General features: G+C 40.4%; 1 protein-coding gene across 1 annotated transcript; it reads right to left on the bottom strand.

The window, feature by feature from the left end:
* Positions 1-370: 370 nt before the first annotated feature.
* Positions 371-13,603, bottom strand: apobec2a (apolipoprotein B mRNA editing enzyme, catalytic polypeptide-like 2a). The gene is made up of 4 exons (XM_034143656.1): positions 13,228-13,603; positions 7,601-7,825; positions 1,780-2,120; positions 371-1,024 (listed from the first exon to the last, which is right to left on the bottom strand). Exons 1-3 carry the CDS (start codon positions 13,461-13,463, stop codon positions 1,817-1,819), a joined length of 765 nt encoding a protein of 254 aa, XP_033999547.1. The 5' UTR covers positions 13,464-13,603; the 3' UTR covers positions 371-1,024; positions 1,780-1,816.
* Between the last annotated feature and the right edge of the window lie 4,718 nt (positions 13,604-18,321).

Genomic DNA, 18,321 nt, shown 5'->3' with positions numbered 1-18,321 from the left:
ATCACAACGTTCACACGCTCCGCGGTCAGGAAGCTCTACCCCCCCCGTTGACAATCGCCAGAAGTTGGAGTACCAAACACTGACTCCAGGTACTCATCTGAGTACCTCACTGAGAAAGTTGTGTGCACCCCTGCGTATAAAAGCTCTCTGCTGATCAGTGAAGGCAGGTCTTAGCACTGTGAGCATGTCATCTGATCTGTGTCCGTTTCCTGAGCTCTCTGTAGCTAGTGTGACATTCAAGAGTTATGTTTAGAGTTCTGCAGACTGTATGCATTACCTTGTATTAAATTGCTTTAGGTCGACCGGATGGCCATCCAATCATATTCTTTCAGGCAAAATAAAAAAAAGAAAGGACTAATCACAGTCCTGCCACAGACAGATATTGGATTTTATTATTTGACAGTGCCCTTGATTTATTTATTGCTTTCAATATAGCAAAAATGTTTTGGGATCAGATTACCCACCCTATCTTTAATGCATCGATATTCATAATCCAATTTAAAAATAATATTAAAGTACATTTTGATTCTAATACTGTTGTAAAAAATACATATAAGTACAATTAAAATGCAGGAATTTTACCTGTAATTACGTTTTTCTACAGGGGGTACAGCTGTTTTTATCCAAGCAAAATATTGGAGTACTACGTCCACCGATAGAACAAGAAGAATGAACACTTGAAATGAATTGAATACACAAATATTATTATTGTCAGATCTACGTCCCGATATAGGACAAACAGTCACACACTGACAGCTGTCTTTCTTGTCCTCAGGATGTTGGACTTGCTGCATTCAGGATAGTCAGAGTGGAGGCCAGGTGTATGGATTGCTGTCATATGTGGGGTGGGGGGGTTTAGTATTATACTTATACTTATATAACATACTAAAGCAAAGTCGTCACATTAACAGAAACATAGCTATTCTACTCTCACATACTATAAATAACAACAATAATGACATCAACATGAATCAGATGTAAAGTATGAAAATGATCGGGGGTGCACAAATTCACGACCGGATTCCTGTGTCAGAGAGAGAGAGACAAAGAGAGAGAAAGTTAGACATTTTACAATTATGTCATTTTATAAAAAACTAAATCCATCATTATCATTAAGAAGTAAAGAAATGTGACCGTACATGCTTTACTTCACCTTTTAAATAATAATTTCCCTGGCCTCGTTCAAATCTTTGTTTCTGCTCAGGCATGGGCAGAAGTGTTTGCTGATGATGAATCATAAACAACTTTCTGTATCTTCTGAGCCCACTGGATTGCGCTCTGCTCAATAAAGGGTTTAAGCTCACTGAATGGCAAGCCCTTTCGATGTTTCTTTGAACCGAGATTGCCATCTAGTGGGCTGAACTACAGCTTCATTTGGAGATGACCAACCGCCTGTCCTGATTTGAACCATCTTTTTATTCTATTGCCATAATTCAATATAACCTTTTAACAAATCACATATTTTGCTGAACACTACTAAAGAGCTCTTTTATCATGGCACTAAAACCAGGGGAGGAAACCAAAGTCCCAGGATGCTTCACCAGTGACAAGTTTGGTCTTGGTGCAAAAAGTTTAGAGGGCGAACATATGAGCGAGTGTTCCAAATAATCAGAACACCTCTAAAAGGAATACAACACGTTTGTTGAACATTATGGATCTGGTCCATCCTTTTCTTCACTATTTGCAACAGAGTTGAATTGCATGTCTTAAGCGTGGTTACTACAATGACTTTCAATCAGAGTTTGTGAAATAAAAATAAGATTTACCAATAAGACCCACCTTGTTAATGAGAATTTTCTTTGAACATTTACTGTGGTCACTGTATAATGTCAGCCAGCTTCTCATGGTAGTACTCATAGTTTTCTTTGCAGTCCTCCCACAGGTTCAGGGGCTGATCCTCGTTCTCCACAAATGTCTCCCAGGCGTAGGAGAAGTCCAGAGGCTTCATCACCCGCAGCTTACAGCCAGCAGCATGCAGCGCCTTCAGCCCGTCCTGGATCTCTGGCTCCTCCCACTCAAAGAGCCGAGCAGAAAAGATGCTCAGCTTCACGTTGGTCCTGGCCTTCAGCACTTCAGCTATCTTTGCTGCACAAGCAGAGCATGGACTTGAAGACACATACCTGAGAGCAAAGTACATAAGGAGAAATGCCTTTCATTTCCAAACATGCTTACACGTCTCTGTTCATTTTAAGGATAAACAGATAAAGATGCATTTCATATATGCAGTTAGAACGTTCACATTTTTGCATGCAAGTGTGATCCTTAAGGAGACATTCACCACGTCACAGTCAGGTTTCTGTCGAAAGATACAGTTTAAAAGTGTTTATGTGAAAGAAGATATTCCGAGCGGTCCAGCTCACTGGGAGAGCAGGTGAAGACCTATAAGAGGGTTGTTCTAAAACACGAGTGGTGGGCCTTCTCTGCTGGCCTAAACACTGTCAGAATCACTAACCTTTTAATATAGTTTTTTCATTAATGTATGTATTAAATCAGCCTGCATTTACTTGGTCATTTACAACATTCTGCTCTATTTGGCTTATTGTCATTATTTATTTTGCTGACATGTATATAGTTGACTTAATCTTCATCTGCATTACTTGCACATTGGTCTGCAACATAATCTGCACTATCATTTTCTAATCTGTTTCTTCTTGCACTATTTAATTGTTTTTATCGTTTTTTGTCTTATATTGCCATTTCTACACTGTAGCTACTGTGCATATGAGATTAAAGCCTTTGAATCTTGAACTGAATACATTATTTCCAATAATCTGTTCTCTTCATTTTATAACTTTTCTCTGTGTTGCGCTGCGTCCAGTAATGGTTGTTAATGTTGGAGCTTTAATCCAATCATATTTCAGTCAGAATGTGTTGCTGGGTCAAATAAATCTGTCTGAGGCCTTCAGAATCGACCTTGTAATTTAAAACAAATGGCAATGAAACTGTTGCATTGACCAATCAGATTTAGAGTTGGCGAAACCGGGGCCATCTAGCAGGCGTACGATGACTTCGGAATTTTCACGTCCTTTGATTGGATTGTCAGTGCTACTAAACAGTGTTAAGCGTGTTTAGCCAACACACTCTGACTCCATAAACGTCCAGGAGCGATGCTTGGTCAGGGTCCCGAGGCGTGCAGTTGGGACGCTCCTAGGCTCCTTCAGCTTCATAAAGGGACGCAAATAGCTTTCAACTGATTGCAATGTATTCCCATCTGCGGCGGGATTTGACGCTCATGGAAGCACGGCATTCGTTTGTGTCGGCGGCATTTAAAGGCAATGTGAGCGTCCATTCCCATTGGATAACGGAGAATTGTACACCCAGAAGTAAGTATTCCCCTTACTGTCGATTGATTTGACAGTGATATCTGCACTACTCATCAACTCAAAAACACCAGATTATCCTTGTTAATTACACAACATTGATTGGTTTAAATTGTGTGCAATGCTTTTGTATTTTCCCCCTTCGATTCGGAGAAACAAATGTTTTTTCGGAGTTTAGGATGGCAGAAGACACTACACTACCCAGAATCCTCAGCTATCGTTTAGGACTACACCATGTGCTCTGTTTGACATACCCCGTGATTAGTTCTCAAGCTCTGTGATTGGTTGACCTCCAACTGCATTCCATATGAAAAAAAACGTTTCGTAAAAGATAAAATCATACTTTATTCAGCAGTGCTTGCTTTACTCTTTGAAAGTCATTGTAATGAATGGTTTGGCTGCATTAAATATTACACATCTGTCGTAGTTCTTTATGTATCTACAGAGATCGGGCTCAGAATAGACCGGAAACTATTCTTTTACCGTTCTGTTTTAATTTCACAATAAAGTTAGTAGTAATAATTTGTTTTGATATTATTGTTTTTTATTAACTACTAGACCGCTGGGTCATGTTAAGACCATCTTTTCTGTGTTGCTGTGGGTTTTTTACATCGCTTTTGTGTTACAAATATCAAAACAATAACAGAATATATCCGTCGTAAACTAAACCAGAAACAGCAGTATATTTTATTTTGTTAACACTGTAAACTTGACAGCTTTTTAACCCGCACCTCCTACTGGTTAAAGCACGTTATTACACGTTTAGAGTAACTGCAATGCAGGTAGATTGTGTTGCTTTTTAATGACTGTTTTAAAATGCCTTTTTCTTAATGTATTTCATTTTTGTAAAGCACTTTTGAATGTGTTATATTTGATGAAAACATTTAAATATTAAGAGTATATACAAAATAGGAGGAAAGTAGAAGGTCAATAATAGAAATATAGAATAGAAAATATCAAGAAGATACTGTAAATGGTATCTAGAATAAAACAGTTTAGTGCCGGATGTACAAAGATATTAATAGGAGGATGTGCAAAACAGACAAACTAATTAGGCTTTATTTAAACATTAAATAATACTTTAGGTTAAGGTCTTCTTTTAAATACATGTAAGCAAAAAGCTTTGGGGGTATCTATATTAAGCCTGACAAAGTACTTAACGTTTAATATATTGCATGGTTTGTTTTGGGACTTGACAATCAACTTTCCTGCAAAGTTAACTTTGTTGAAGCACTTATTTTAACTGATATTATACATATTTATTATACTCTTATAAGATGTATGTAGATAGAATAAGAAATGTGCAGAATATGACAGTTTAATGGTGGAGGTACACACATATTGATAGATCTCTTGTTGAGGAACCTATGACGCAAGTTTGTCATCATTGCATAACTACACCGTAGTTGTGTATATGATATTTCAATAAACCTTTGAGGACACGTTCGAGTCTTGATTAGGATAGTGTGCCGTCGATGGGTTTCATTCCATTTCAAAGTGCTGTTTGACGCATGTTAACTTCGCGCACTGCCACTCCAACATCCAATTACAGAGCTTGAGAACTAATCACGGGGTTTGTCAAACAGAGCACATGGTGTAGTCCTAAACGATAGCTGGGGATTCTGGGTAGTGGAGTGTCTTATGCCATCCTAAACTCCGAAAAAATATTTGTTTCTCCGAATCGAAGGGGAAAAATACAAAAGCATTGCACACAATTTAAACCAATCAATGTTGTGTAATTAACAAGGATAATCTGGTGTTTTTGAGTTGATGAGTAGTGGAGATATCACTGTCAAATCAATCGACAGTAAGGAGAATACTTACTTCCGGGTGTACAATTCTCCGTTATCCAATGGGAATGGACGCTCACATTGCCTTTAAATGCCGCCGACACAAACGAATGCCGTGCTTCCATGAGCGTCAAATCCCGCCGCAGATGGGAATACATTGCAATCAGTTGAAAGCTATTTGTGTCTGTTTATGAAGCTGAAGGAGCCTAGGAGCGTCCCAACTGCACGCCTCGGGACCCTGACCAAGTGTCGCTCCTGGACGTTTATGGAGTGAGAGTGTGTTGGTTTAGCGTGTGTAGCTACCGGTAGCGACCTGCTAGCAAACGGCATCTGTAGCGTCCTTAGCAACTACACACTCTTATTTTCGTGTAAATCTTAAGGCTTTTTAAACCCACAATGGCTGACAGCAGAGGATACATTTATTTGGTGAAGCTAGCAAGTCTGTCACAGCCGGTGAAAGGGTTTGTCCGCCACTTTCATTTCATTAACTACAGTGATACCTCTCAGCCTCAGATACCCCTTTCACACCAAGGCTTTTCCCCTTCTAGCTCCGTGCTAGAGCTTTTCTGGTTCAGAACCGGTTCTTCGGTTTAGCGCCGGCTCTTTTCACACCGCTCAGAGCCCGACTGGTGCTGCCGCTGCTGCGTCATGACGTCACAGTTTACGTCGCTGAGTTTCTCCCCAACAGAGCTCACCTCACAACAACAACGGGCCGGGGACTGCGTCGGGTCGATGATCGTGTTGCTTTTAATCATACGAAGCCAGATTAAATTAAATAACGACTTCTCCAACCTTATACTTTTCTCCAGAGTGCCGTGGTTCATTGTTTATTAATGTGTTTCAGCGGCATTTACCGACCGCTGCAGTGCTGGCTGCTCTTCAACGGGAGTGTATTCTCCCGTTAGCTCCGGGTTAGCTCACACGGCTCTAAAGTATTCACTGTCTGACTGTCACACAAGCAGCTGATACATATCCCCAGTTCCCCTTAAGTGAATGTGTGTCAGTCTGAATTGACGCTGTTTGGTGTCAGTCTGAATTGACGCTGTTTGGCATCACAACGCTGTTATGAAAGTTTCTCTGGTATAACATGGGTGATGTTAGCATAGCAACCGAAGCTAAACTGACTACTTGCTAAGCCGTTTTATACAGGCACTTTTTACTGGCGTATTTTTCATTATGATTCTACTTGTGATAGTCGGACATGACAACCTGTGCAGCCCATGTATTGATTCCATCCGATAGCTGCTATAATAACAAACAAAACGTCTGCCTGCTCTCCACAATGATCAATAACAGCGAACGGATGGTCAAAGTAAGGTACAAATAAACAGAATCACACGAAGCCTGGTTAGTGTTGCCTGACTTTATAAAGCGTGTTTTTTTTTTTACAAGTGTGTGGTTGCGTTCTAGTCACTTTGCTCAGCACTACTGCTGGTTACAACTTTTATTTGCCGTACTCGCCTTAACTGTTATCTCAGGTTAATCTCGCCCCCCTCCGACATAAGCGGTTCTTGCTTCTACACGGACAACTTTTTGGTGCTCGAAACGAACCGGATTCCGGAGCTTAGAGGCTGCTCCGCTGCGGTGTGAACAGGAAAACCCGGTGCTTTTCAAGCACCAGCACCGAACCGGCCCCGAAACACCGTTGGTGTGAATGGGATAAGAGTAGCACTGCACACTGCTGGGAATGCCTGATATTCACAACTGATCCACTGTTTGGAGCCATAGAGGGTTTGAAACTTGAGTTGTCTAACCAAGGCAGCAGCGAGACACAAAGCACTGCCGGACACTTACAAGAGTGGATCTACAGCTTAACGAACAGCAGGGAAACGGAGCTCCACTATGGTTTTTACCAGAAATACGACTGGACAGACTGGACTTTCAGCATTAGCCTCCATGGTGATAGAACAGGACTTATTATTGGAACTCTTGTTGAGGAAAGAAAGGAGGATGGATTTTGTGTACAAATAATCAATGTATTGGTGAGTAAAGGCTATAAGGCTTTAATTGAAATGTCTTGTCATTTTATGAAGTAAATATTGATGCTTCTGCTAGAGAGGATGTATGTTGTCAGCGGTGGCTGCATTGAAACTTGTTGAATTGGGTTGTTTGGGTTTCCTGCTTTAGTAATGACATTCATTCTCGCTACATAAGATACCTGTCTGTGATGCAACACCCTGTTATACTACGTTTCTTTATAATATTAATGGTTTCTATAGCTGTGACGTCATAATGATGATATTAAGAGGTGGTTTAATTCACGTAGGAAGCTACTGAAGGCCTAGGTGGGAAATACACAGCCCACTACTGTAAAATACATATGTGGTTTATTTCTGCATTGAAGATCTTAAAAGCATTCCTTCAAACGCAAGTGGCAAAAAAGAAATGGAAAAAACAACAATAAAATTGTCCCGATTGAAATAAGGTCATTTTAAATTAGCAACCTTCTCTATGCCACATACCATGTGACAGTTAAAATAAGTTACGTACCAGGTGATTGTGTATTTGAGTGCAGGGTCGTAGTGAGGCAGGCATTGTGGGAAGAAGGCCTCTTCAGCATGAGAGCCGGAGTGCTCGTCCTCCAGATATCCCCGCAGCAGCCCATCATCAGACGTCCCACAATCCACCAGGTAGCACAGGTAGGTCTTGTTGCGACCTGAGGAGTACTCCACGTTCTTGAACTGGAACTTAAAGGCAAAAGGATCAATCCGGTCCCTGTGTATAACAGAATAAATGAAAGAAACATTGGTATGTTACTTTTCATTTTTTGGCATATTTAATATTTCTCTGTTGATCTGCAGAGACAACCAACCTACCAAAAAAGTGTTTAAAGTAAAGATAGATTTCCTTCTATTGTTCAAACGAGCTATGAATGTAATTTTAACAAACAGATGAAATCATTGTCACTGTATTCATGGTGTATTATCATGGTATTTCTTCCCTAATTGTTTACTAAATATCTGAAAATAAGTAAAACTGCAGCCTTTTACAATCTTTAAGCTGGGAAACATCAGTCAGTTTTTGTCGTGAAAGAGGATATTGTGTTTTGACAGAGGAAAACATCCCCTCATAAAAAATAGTATTAATAACCAATGCAACGTGGCCACTGTCATGCCACTGGGTAGCTGTGCCTGTCGGGACTCAGGAATTAGCACATTATGTCAATGACCTGCAGATTTCTGATGGGAGGTTCCTTGAAAGGAACCCTCACAGCAGCAATGAGCTGCGGTTATTTGACCCCGATATGGACCACTTTGCCTACATTAAAAACAGGAGAACGGGCTTGGTCTTCAAACAGTGTCCCATCATCGCTGTATCTAATCATTTTAATTATTTCTCAAAAATCTATGTCAAAAATATATAAGTCATCCTTTTCATCTGTTTGTTGAAAAAATAATTTCAAAGATTTTTTGACTAAATCTTCTAACTACACTCAATCCTCAAACTATCAGTAAACCTCACAGCTCCCCCTGCCTCCCTCTTAAATGAAACATGTAAAATAATATAACAGCTACAATCATATTTCCTGAAGCATTATAAGAAAACCTGGAGGGGTTCACCTCACCAGGGGAGACAATTCCTGCAACATGTAGATGATTTGAAGATCTGCTCAACTATAAAAGACACAACATACATTTTTGAAACACTGAGATGATTAAGGTCACAAACAATTTACACAAATGACCAAGGGTTCAACAATAAACTCTCTGGGGCCCGTGTTAAGGGCGTAGATCCCTATGCCCAAATGGATAGCAGAAATCTTAATTATTCAAAAACCACAGACAATAGAGCAGATCGTGTTAATTACAGTAAAGTCATCACTATTATAAATTCTCATCAACATTAAACATTGCCAAAGAGCAGCTGCAGTACAGCTTTTATAGCATCCGGAAATTTGAAGACGAAGAGTCTAACGATTGTGTGGCAGCAATAAACAAGATGCTGAGCAACCACCTGAAACACACAGACACTTACATAGAAGGGACATCAACATCATTTGCAAAAAGCAAAAAGCAACAAACAAGATGATATTAGGAATTGCCCCAATTGTAACCAATTCCTGCCAAAACTTTTTTTCCTGATATCCAACATTTACACGGTGTAGGTAAACTACTATTGCTTGTTTTGAGAGAAATAGTTCCCAGATGTGCATGCCATGAAGAATCAACAGTGATAATAGCACACATTATAAGAACATAGTAATCATTTTGCCATCTGAAGATGTGGTCATTGATCCAAACCTGTGGAGGGCTTTACAGAGAAAAATGGCACTCAAACACTAACTGAGCACAATGCTGCTGACACAGGACAGAAGTGACCAAAGTGTCGAAACAGAAAAGATAGCACACATCAGCCCCAGCAAAGTGTTGGTCCTTTGGAAAGCCATGAACACAGCAGCCTAAAAGACATCCCTCAAAGAGGAACACTGATCAAATGCTGATATATTCTTCAGCATTCCCCTCTGTCCTAGTTCCATCCACACACAGGTGAAAGCGGCCAAACATCAACACAATCACAATCTGGAACCAAAAGATTGTCTGCTAAAGAAGGACAGCTGGAAGCATCTGAACTGATCAGATCCTCCTCATTATGGAATTTATGGTAAAGGTATTTCCTGTGGTTTAATACCTACTGGTGGACATTAACTCTCTGGGGTATGGGTTTATGTACATCTTTGAAAATATGACTTACTAGTATGTTCAGAGTAGAGGGCATTAGGTCGGCACAGCATTATAAATAGTTACAAATTATATCGGACCAAGCCGAGGAACACAGGAAAGATGCTCCCCTAATTCTAAGCAAGCTTAATCTGGCTGGGAAATTAAGCAATTTATACAGGAACAGACTTGGTTTGCACTTTATTCCGTTTTAGATCAGGGCATCTACATTACCTACCAACCCACAAACTGTCAAAAGACATGAGCATCATATTTTCCGGTAACTTATAAACATGATCATGAATTAAAATACGTGTCACATTTTTTGAAATAATAATGTCCCCAACTGATAATGGAAAGGTGGATTTTGAAGGGATGTTAATATTTACATTACCATTTGGAAAAACAAACTCAATACAACCAGCTGAGGTGAGCTCCTCTGTGTAAAGTCTGCAGTGTACCGGGTGAAGAGAAGTGGCCATGCTTTTTTATGAGTTGATCTGTTCTCTTTGTTAACATGATCTGCACCGGAGCAGCTTAGGTTTTCAGTTACAATGCAAACTCCCCCGAAGTAACCCACCGTGACAACCCTTGGTTAAACCTACAATTAGCTCCACAGCCCCAAAATATGCTTCATAGTTCACGGATCTGGTCTGGTCTGGTCTATTTTGAGAGATTTGCATATTTTCCAAAGATATGTTGAAAAGGGAGATCCTGTCTAAAGTTTCCGCGGGTCAGAGTCAATCTTGGGCGTAGCAGCAGGCCGAGCCTCCGCACAGGGCCCGAGCCCCCGCACAGGGCACAGGGCCCGAGTCCCCGCACAGGGCACAGGGCCCGAGCCCCCGCACTGGGCCGAGCCTCCGTGCTACTTCACCAGTGAGCTTTACTGGGGCCCGGTCAGCAGGATATTATATAACCACAGCACCTGTTTTTGTTTTGTAGGTCAGGCGAGCATGAAAGATGGTGTCCGGTTGAAACGGTTAGGAGGCAGATCTAATTTTAACCAATCTGCAATTGCTGATCATTTCAACTGTATGATTAGTAGATTGCTTTCCCTGGGAAGCAGTTGTTATAAAGCAGGCCAGCATACTCTTTATCTCTGCCAGTCAACTCAGTAAACGCATGTTAAACATTGTTATTATTAAAGCAATGGAATGCCCTATGTGTGTGACTTCAAAGCAGTAGTCTTCAGCTGTCATTACAGTCGGGCTTTGGAAAATCCCACTCCATCAGTTCGTTTTATTTTTTTACTACACGTGGAAAGAGGTCGACAAAGGTGGCAATTTCAGATCAACAGAAGATATTGAATATAGTCCATCACGCTATTTTATTTTCCAAACTGAAATGTATTGGTTTAAATGATGCAGAAATAAAATGGGTTAGCATGGGCTATTAATCTTCATGGATTCGGAAGAGTAAGTACTTACTCTAAAAACTATTTTCTTTATTTCATAGCAGGTACACTAACATGCACCACTCCTGCTGTTACAGTAATGATGCAATGTGGCGAATTGGGAAATTCCCATTATTCTGAATAAATTCCCTATTGGACCGGAAGCCGATTTGTCCGTTGGCCCGTTGTGTCGAGAAATATGGCCGTTGTTTCTAAGGCCCATTATCCTAAATACACACTGTCCCTAAAACAATTATTGCTATTATTGAGCAGAACTAGAAAAGCACAGAGAGCACAGACCATGGCCAACATTCTGACCAGGCATACAAGCCCAGCCCCAAACAACAAAGATCTAGCCAGCTGGGTTTGCTGAGTTACAGGAGATGCTTGGACAGCTTGAGATATGATGGTACATCCAATTATATTAGCACATTTTGTTAGATGTCTGAGTTTCTTTTGATGCAGACAGGAACTCAGACACGGTTCATGACCTGTTGAAATCTTCTTTCAACTCACTGCTGGCTAAACCCTGGGACCAACAGTTTATTTTTTTTATTTTATTGTTCCAGCTGTACACATTACAGTGGACGTCCCTCCAACCATCTTGTTACCTTGCTTAGAACCATAGCTTAGAACGAGACTCTAATGTCTCACCTACAGTTTAGTAAATGGACTGCATTTAAATAGCACTTTTCTCATTTTGACTACTCAAACACTCTTCCAACATTGACCAAGCGAGCACAACCCATTAACTGACGGTCATACAGTGGCAGTGGTGTGCAGGAACGATTAACATTCAGACACTCAGTAATGCTGAGGGAGCAACTTGGTGTTCAGTGTGTGGGACAAGTAGGCTGCTGGGGTCAGGATTGAGCCCCCGCCTTTTTATTAGTAAATGACCGACGACCTGACCCGCAGCTGCCCCTGGCAGAATCTGGGAAAAGACAAGTTATTATAACCTTTCTATTTATGATATTATTGGCCTATTTATCTTGCCAAAATATAACAATGAATTTAATTTGTAAAATTATTCAAATTAAGTAAACAAATTTTAAGCCACCATAAAACTATTAACTGACCTTAAATAAGCTTTATTACTTTTTAATTTTTTTCTTGGTCAACAGAAAAAGTCCATCCTTTTCAACAAGTACCTTTCTAAAGCGCTTGACTAAAACATTGGTCAGCAAATCATGAAAATGCTATTCCCAGTGTGCGCCCCGATTACATTCCAGACTCCTAGCTTTCTTTAACATTGACAACAAATTATTTTAAATAAACATAATATGATCAAAATAAATCACATAAACCACTATGACTCAAGTCAGTCCCATGTCATCAACCTCCAACTTAAGTGTAAGGACTAAAGTCATTTAAATGATCTCAAGTCACTTTGCAAGTCATCAAAAGAGTGACTGGAGTTGTCACAATGACTCAACGGAATATCTGCCACAACTGTGTTTCAAAAAGCACAACAACAAAATGGACGCAACTACAACAAAGTCTCTGTCCTCGCACCTTTTTTGTGGTATACACTGCAAAAGTAAGAGCAATCTGGAATTTTCCAAGAAACACAATGGTTATGGTGAAAAACACTAAGAATATTTTTATTTTATATTATTCTTATTCAAGTTAGAGGTTTGTCTAAATGTACATTTGGACACTTCATACTTACTGCAATAAAACAACACACACAATGTAATACCCAGAAAACAGGTTACATTATTTAATAGATGTGACATTGGGGGGAGGGGGGGGGGGGTTTATCATACAATCAGTGTCTGCAAAATATTACTCATCATTCTCACTATGTCACACATAGTGTTTCCTCTTTAGGCATGAGCAGTTGAAAATACAGACAGTTGAGTAAGGTCTACTTTAAGAGCATCTCATTGAAGCATGTGGATTTGTGGACCCTCTCTACTGACACTGAAAAGCAGTCACACAGTGTAATGGCATTCACAGAAAAAGACAGTTAGTAAATAACACAAATGTAAACTGAGACTGTTGGAACTCAACCTTTAACTATTGAAGTGTTTCATATACCAAAAGTAGTTTTATGGACCTACCCTTGGATGATTTCAAATGGAGGTAGTTCCATTGCCTCCACCTGAAACTCTCCATTCTGGTCGGTTGCTGCTGCTCCATTGGGGGCTCCTTCTTCAGCTCCCTTCCCCACTGCCGGAGCTCCTTGCTCGGCTTCTTTCTTCACATCCTTTACATCCTTTGACTTTTCAGTGGTCTCTTTTTCTTTTTTTTCTTTTTTTTCTTTTCTTCTCATTGGCGTGCGACTTTTATCTGCCATGGTGAAAGAACGACTGTCTAGAGAATTTGTGGGTTCAGATAGTCAGCATGGAAAGAATTCAGATGAAAAAATAAGATGTAGAAGAAGAAAGAAGACTTGAGACTTGAACATACAGCAGCCAAGCCGAAAGGAAGGGAAACCAAGTGAGGGGGAGGTGGAATGATAGAGAGGGCAGGGTCCAGCAACCAGAGACCACACGTACCAGAGAGAGAGAGTGAGAGAAGGAGGGGGGGGAGGAGATGCTAGGATCACAGCTTCACATGTTTATCCATAAACCACTTACATATTTATCTATAAAATGTCCCAGCAAGAAAACCTTTTTCTGATTAAAGCTGAGTTTACCTTCATGTCTCCAAAGGTGACTTTATAGACCTTTGAGAGGGAACACTAAATACTTGATAATGCTTTTTGGCAATATCAATCTCACATCATTTGTAAGATTTAAAGCTGTATACTGCATACAATATTGTCTATGAGCAGTTTCAATCTAAAAATATCTCTATTGGCACTGGCCTTTAAAGGTTCATATAGGTCAAACCATGTCAGATACACACAGGCAGCTGCAGCTCACACCAAGCAGGACTATTTACAGACCATGAGGGGGGGGGGGGGCAGAGGGCCCCAGCTCTTCAGTGTGGTCACTTGTGTCTGTGCTTATCGAGAGCTAAGATAGCAGCTAAAGTTATTTACTGATACATAAGACACATGCAACATTTCTGGGCAATGTGGAGAATGAACTATATAAAATTGCATACAGTGATGAATAAGCTGAACATGGCTTAAAGTTTTTAAGCCCAAGATCACCGACCTCGGCCTTGGTGAAAGGAGAGATCTACTATTGCAGAATTGAGTGAAAAAGACAGCCCAGACAGTACTTCCAATTTGAGGCCTTTTATGTAGGCTAATTGCATCTGAATTACATCAAATCATTTGGTGCAACTTCCAATTTGATTAAACAAAGAACAAAACATAACTAACATTTCAAAAAAGATCAATATATATATTTTAAACCAAATCATACCTATCATTTTGAGTTTCATTCATTCCTTCATTACAATCCTAAATATAACATGTAAAAAAAGATCAATATATATATTTTAAACCACATCATACCTATCATTTTGAGTTTCATTCATTCTTTCATTCATTACTAAATCCTAAATATAAATGTATGTAGCTTATTTTTCATTTGTTTGAGTGAACATAAAGTGCCATTTTAACTGTGAGGCTTAACATTAACATTAAAACAAGTTATTTTAACACAATTCTTAACAACAACATTCTTTATCCGTGCATAGAGCTAAGTGCAGTGAGTTCCAAAATATGCAGCATCACTTTTCACAATGCCAAAGGGCAAAACTTTGCTTTAACTGCGACTGAACGCCGCTGTCTGTGAGGGCTTTGTAGTCTGGCTCATAGCTACAGACAGCCAGTCTGAGGCAGTCTGTCAGGTGTCTGTCAGTAAGGCGGCTCCTGTACTTTGACTTGATTATTTTCATCTGTGAAAAAGCCATTTCACAGAGTTAAGTGGATCCAAAGTACGCGCTCACTTTTAGTGCACATGAGGAATTCCTCTTCCCATTCTTCATGGAAATGGTAGGTTTTCGCCTTCTTTCGTGGAGCCTCCGCCATTTTATCTAACTGTTATCTTATTTTAATATTGATGTATACAACAGTTAACGAGCCCGCTCTCTTCTCGTATCTCATTGGTCAGTAGCCTACGCATACGGCTGATTCAAGGGAGCTCGTAAAAACAAACATTAATAATTCATAATGTATTTGTGTACATCCAGGATTTTCGGGAGCGACAGGGAATGTCTCAAATATACGCCAATCAAGTGGCACCTGCTAACGGGGTGGTGGATGATAGGTTTACATCTAAAAACTTATTTTTTAAACATTATTTTTATTCTTATTTCTTTTATTTCTTTTGTTACTTTATTTTTTTTAACGGTGCGCGATCTACCCGCAGATCGCGATCGACTGGTTGGTGACCACTGGCTTGATTGGTAATGATTGGTTGAGACTAGTTGAGGAGGACCGTGGTTTAGACTTTGGCTTCCCTGGTTGGTGCACAGACTTAGACAACGTCTCTTGGCAACACGACCTCCAATCAACAATATCTCATGAGCACAATAAGCATATTGTCTGTCTTTGGTTTCCTGTTTTATTTTGAAAAGTGTTCACCCCCCGTCTTGCCTGTTGCTTCCTGTCTGTGTGTTCCCTCTTACCTGATTACCCAATTGTGTTCACCTTGTGCCCCTGTGTTTTCTCCTCCCTCCTCACCTGTGTCTTGTTTGTTTCATTAGTCCTGTGTGCATTTAGGTTCTGCTTTTTCTGTTAGTCTTTGTGAGATCCTTGTTTGTTGTTGACTGTGTTCACGGGGGAGAGCTCTGTATGTTACTTGTAGCCTTGAAATAAAGGTATTTTCTGTTAAATCTGCATTTGGGTCCTGCCTGCTTCGCTCAACCCATATAATGTAATAATAAGAATCCCTCTTGTAATGTTATATAAAAATAGACCCCACAGAATACAACACCCTCTGTCCTTGGACCCTCACATCGGACAAAGAAAAACTTCCAAAGAAACCCCCTAGTTAACCCCCCAGGACTCAGGATCCATGACTCGCGACCAGAGGAACAGGCACCGCTACGACTCAGGATCCACGACTCAGGAGCATCCACGACTCGCGACCAGAGGAACAGGCACCGCCACGACTCAGGATCCACTACTCAGGATCCACAACTCAGGATCCCGGCGTAGACAGAGACCAAAGAGAAATTTCGTTAAAGCTGGATATTCGGAACATGAGAGTACACAGGTACAGACAGAGAGAAGGAAGAAGTAAGGTGTCCCCCGACAGTCTAAGCCTATAGCAGCTAAACTAGGGGCTTAATCTAATCAGCCCTAACTATAAGCTTTATCAAAAAGGAAGGTCTTAAACTGACTTTTAAAAACGGATAGGGTGTCTGCTGCCGGAACACAAACTGGAAGCTAATCCACAAAAGAGGAGCTTGATAGCAAAAGGCTCTCGCGGACTGGGACTACAAATCAGCCGGGGACTCTCGACCGGCCCACCTCGGTACCGCAAATACTTACAGCTAGTAAACAGCTAGTGACTTATCCGAGCGGCCCACTTCAGTACCGGCCCCGATGGCCAGTCCGCCCCTGGCTCTGGCTCCCATTGTACTTTTAGAAACTCTAGGTACAACCAACAACCCTGCCGCAACATCTTGCAGGAAACAGTGTCTGAGGGCATGTTCATTTAATAAAACTATGAATGTTTTATATCCATGTAACGGGAAGAAACTCATCTAACTGATCATTTTTATATTTTTTTCAAAAGAAAACCCACAATGCTAACACTGAGCCTCTGAATTAGCAACAAGCGAAAAATGCTAACACCTTACTGCACCGAAAATCACTCACAAAACCTTATTATTTATCTTTTCACCACATCCAACACATCGTTTCACATCGTGAGGTGACACAGAATCGATTGACACCGACAATACCACTGAATTATACGTATTTGCGACGCAAAAACGGACATCAAAACAGGTGACGCTAGGTAGCTAAAAATGCTAAAATGTTTACCTTGGCTCTGTAGTCTCTCCAAAGTGGTCTTCAATGGCATTAAAACGATAAAAACGCTGCTTACCATCATCCAAGGGTGGTTTTCACTATAAGTAAAAAAGAATATTTGGACGGACACTATCATTTACAGTTTTTTACTACGTAAAATCTGAATTTTCTTTAAAATAAAAAACAAAAAAAATCTATATTGATTCTGACTTTTCTACATCCAACTCACAGGTTTATCATTACTTTGAGAAAAAAGATTATTAATTTAACCCTTTTAGAAGGGAAGATATGGTCATTTGTTCTGGGAATGTCATTTTCGAGCCTGAGACCTGAAAAACAGGCTCAGGGCTTAACAGGTTAAGATTACATTACATTACATGTCACTTGTTAGACGCTTTTATCCAAAGCGACTTACATACCTTAAGTACTGTGGACAATCCCCACAGGAGCAATTTGGGGTGAAGTGTCTTGCCTAGGGACACAACGACATGCCGACTGCAGTGGGACTCGAACTTGCTATCCCCTGATTCAAAGTTCAGCGAAATAAGTTCAGCGCACTATTTCACTGATTCATAAAAGACTGCGTACCGGCACAGGACTTGCGTACGGCACATCCTACGCCGGTTTCCCTTTATAAATCACAATCAACTCGAAATGCGGCGCAGCTTTTGCAGGCTTCACGTAACGCCCATATTTGCCTATAAATAGTCAAAGAAACGCCCATTCATTCATTCATTTTTGACTGACTGCATGAAGTAGATCGCAGGAAATGACGACAGAACAGCTAAAAAAGACATCTCACACCGTGTCAGATTTTGGTTATTTTGGGGAGGTCGAGATAAATCATATTGTTTGGTGGATGCAGTTTGAACCAGAGTGGCAGCATGGAGGTCGGATCGTCACCAAAATAAATAAATAAGTGGTCCGAAAAAAGTTAATGACAAAAAAAAATACACATAGCCTTCCTCAGGCAGTGTGTTTGTCCCGGGGACAGGAGACCCCCCCTTGATGAGAAACTGTAAGAAATGATCGGGGAATCCCTCCGGAGTGGAGTCATGACGACTGGATCTGAATAATTTTTTTGTATTTGGTGCTTTGTGTTCCAGCTGTCGATCAGCAACTATATATCCATAATCCACCAGTTAAAGGAAATACAATGTGTTGTGTTATATTAGCTGTACCACATATGGTGTTCTTAGTTTCCATACCTCCTGTGTTTTACGAGCGACTTATCAAGTAGGCTATTGACGAACGGCATAAAACATGATTAAAC

The sequence above is a fragment of the Trematomus bernacchii genome, unplaced genomic scaffold (genome assembly GCF_902827165.1).
Source record: "Trematomus bernacchii unplaced genomic scaffold, fTreBer1.1, whole genome shotgun sequence".
Classification (NCBI taxonomy): domain Eukaryota; kingdom Metazoa; phylum Chordata; class Actinopteri; order Perciformes; family Nototheniidae; genus Trematomus; species Trematomus bernacchii.
The sequence above is the reverse complement of the archived record's forward strand: the minus strand, read 5'-3'. Positions and strand labels throughout refer to the sequence as shown.

Coding starts and splice junctions, on each gene's coding strand:
- apobec2a (XM_034143656.1), bottom strand. CDS start 13,463: ATGGCAGATAAAAGTCGCACGCCAATGAGAAGAAAAGAAAAAAAAGAA. Junction 7,826..13,227: donor CCATTTGAAATCATCCAAGG/GTAGGTCCATAA, acceptor TGTTATACACAG/GGACCGGATTGATCCTTTTG. Junction 2,121..7,600: donor CTCAAATACACAATCACCTG/GTACGTAACTTA, acceptor CTTTGCTCTCAG/GTATGTGTCTTCAAGTCCAT.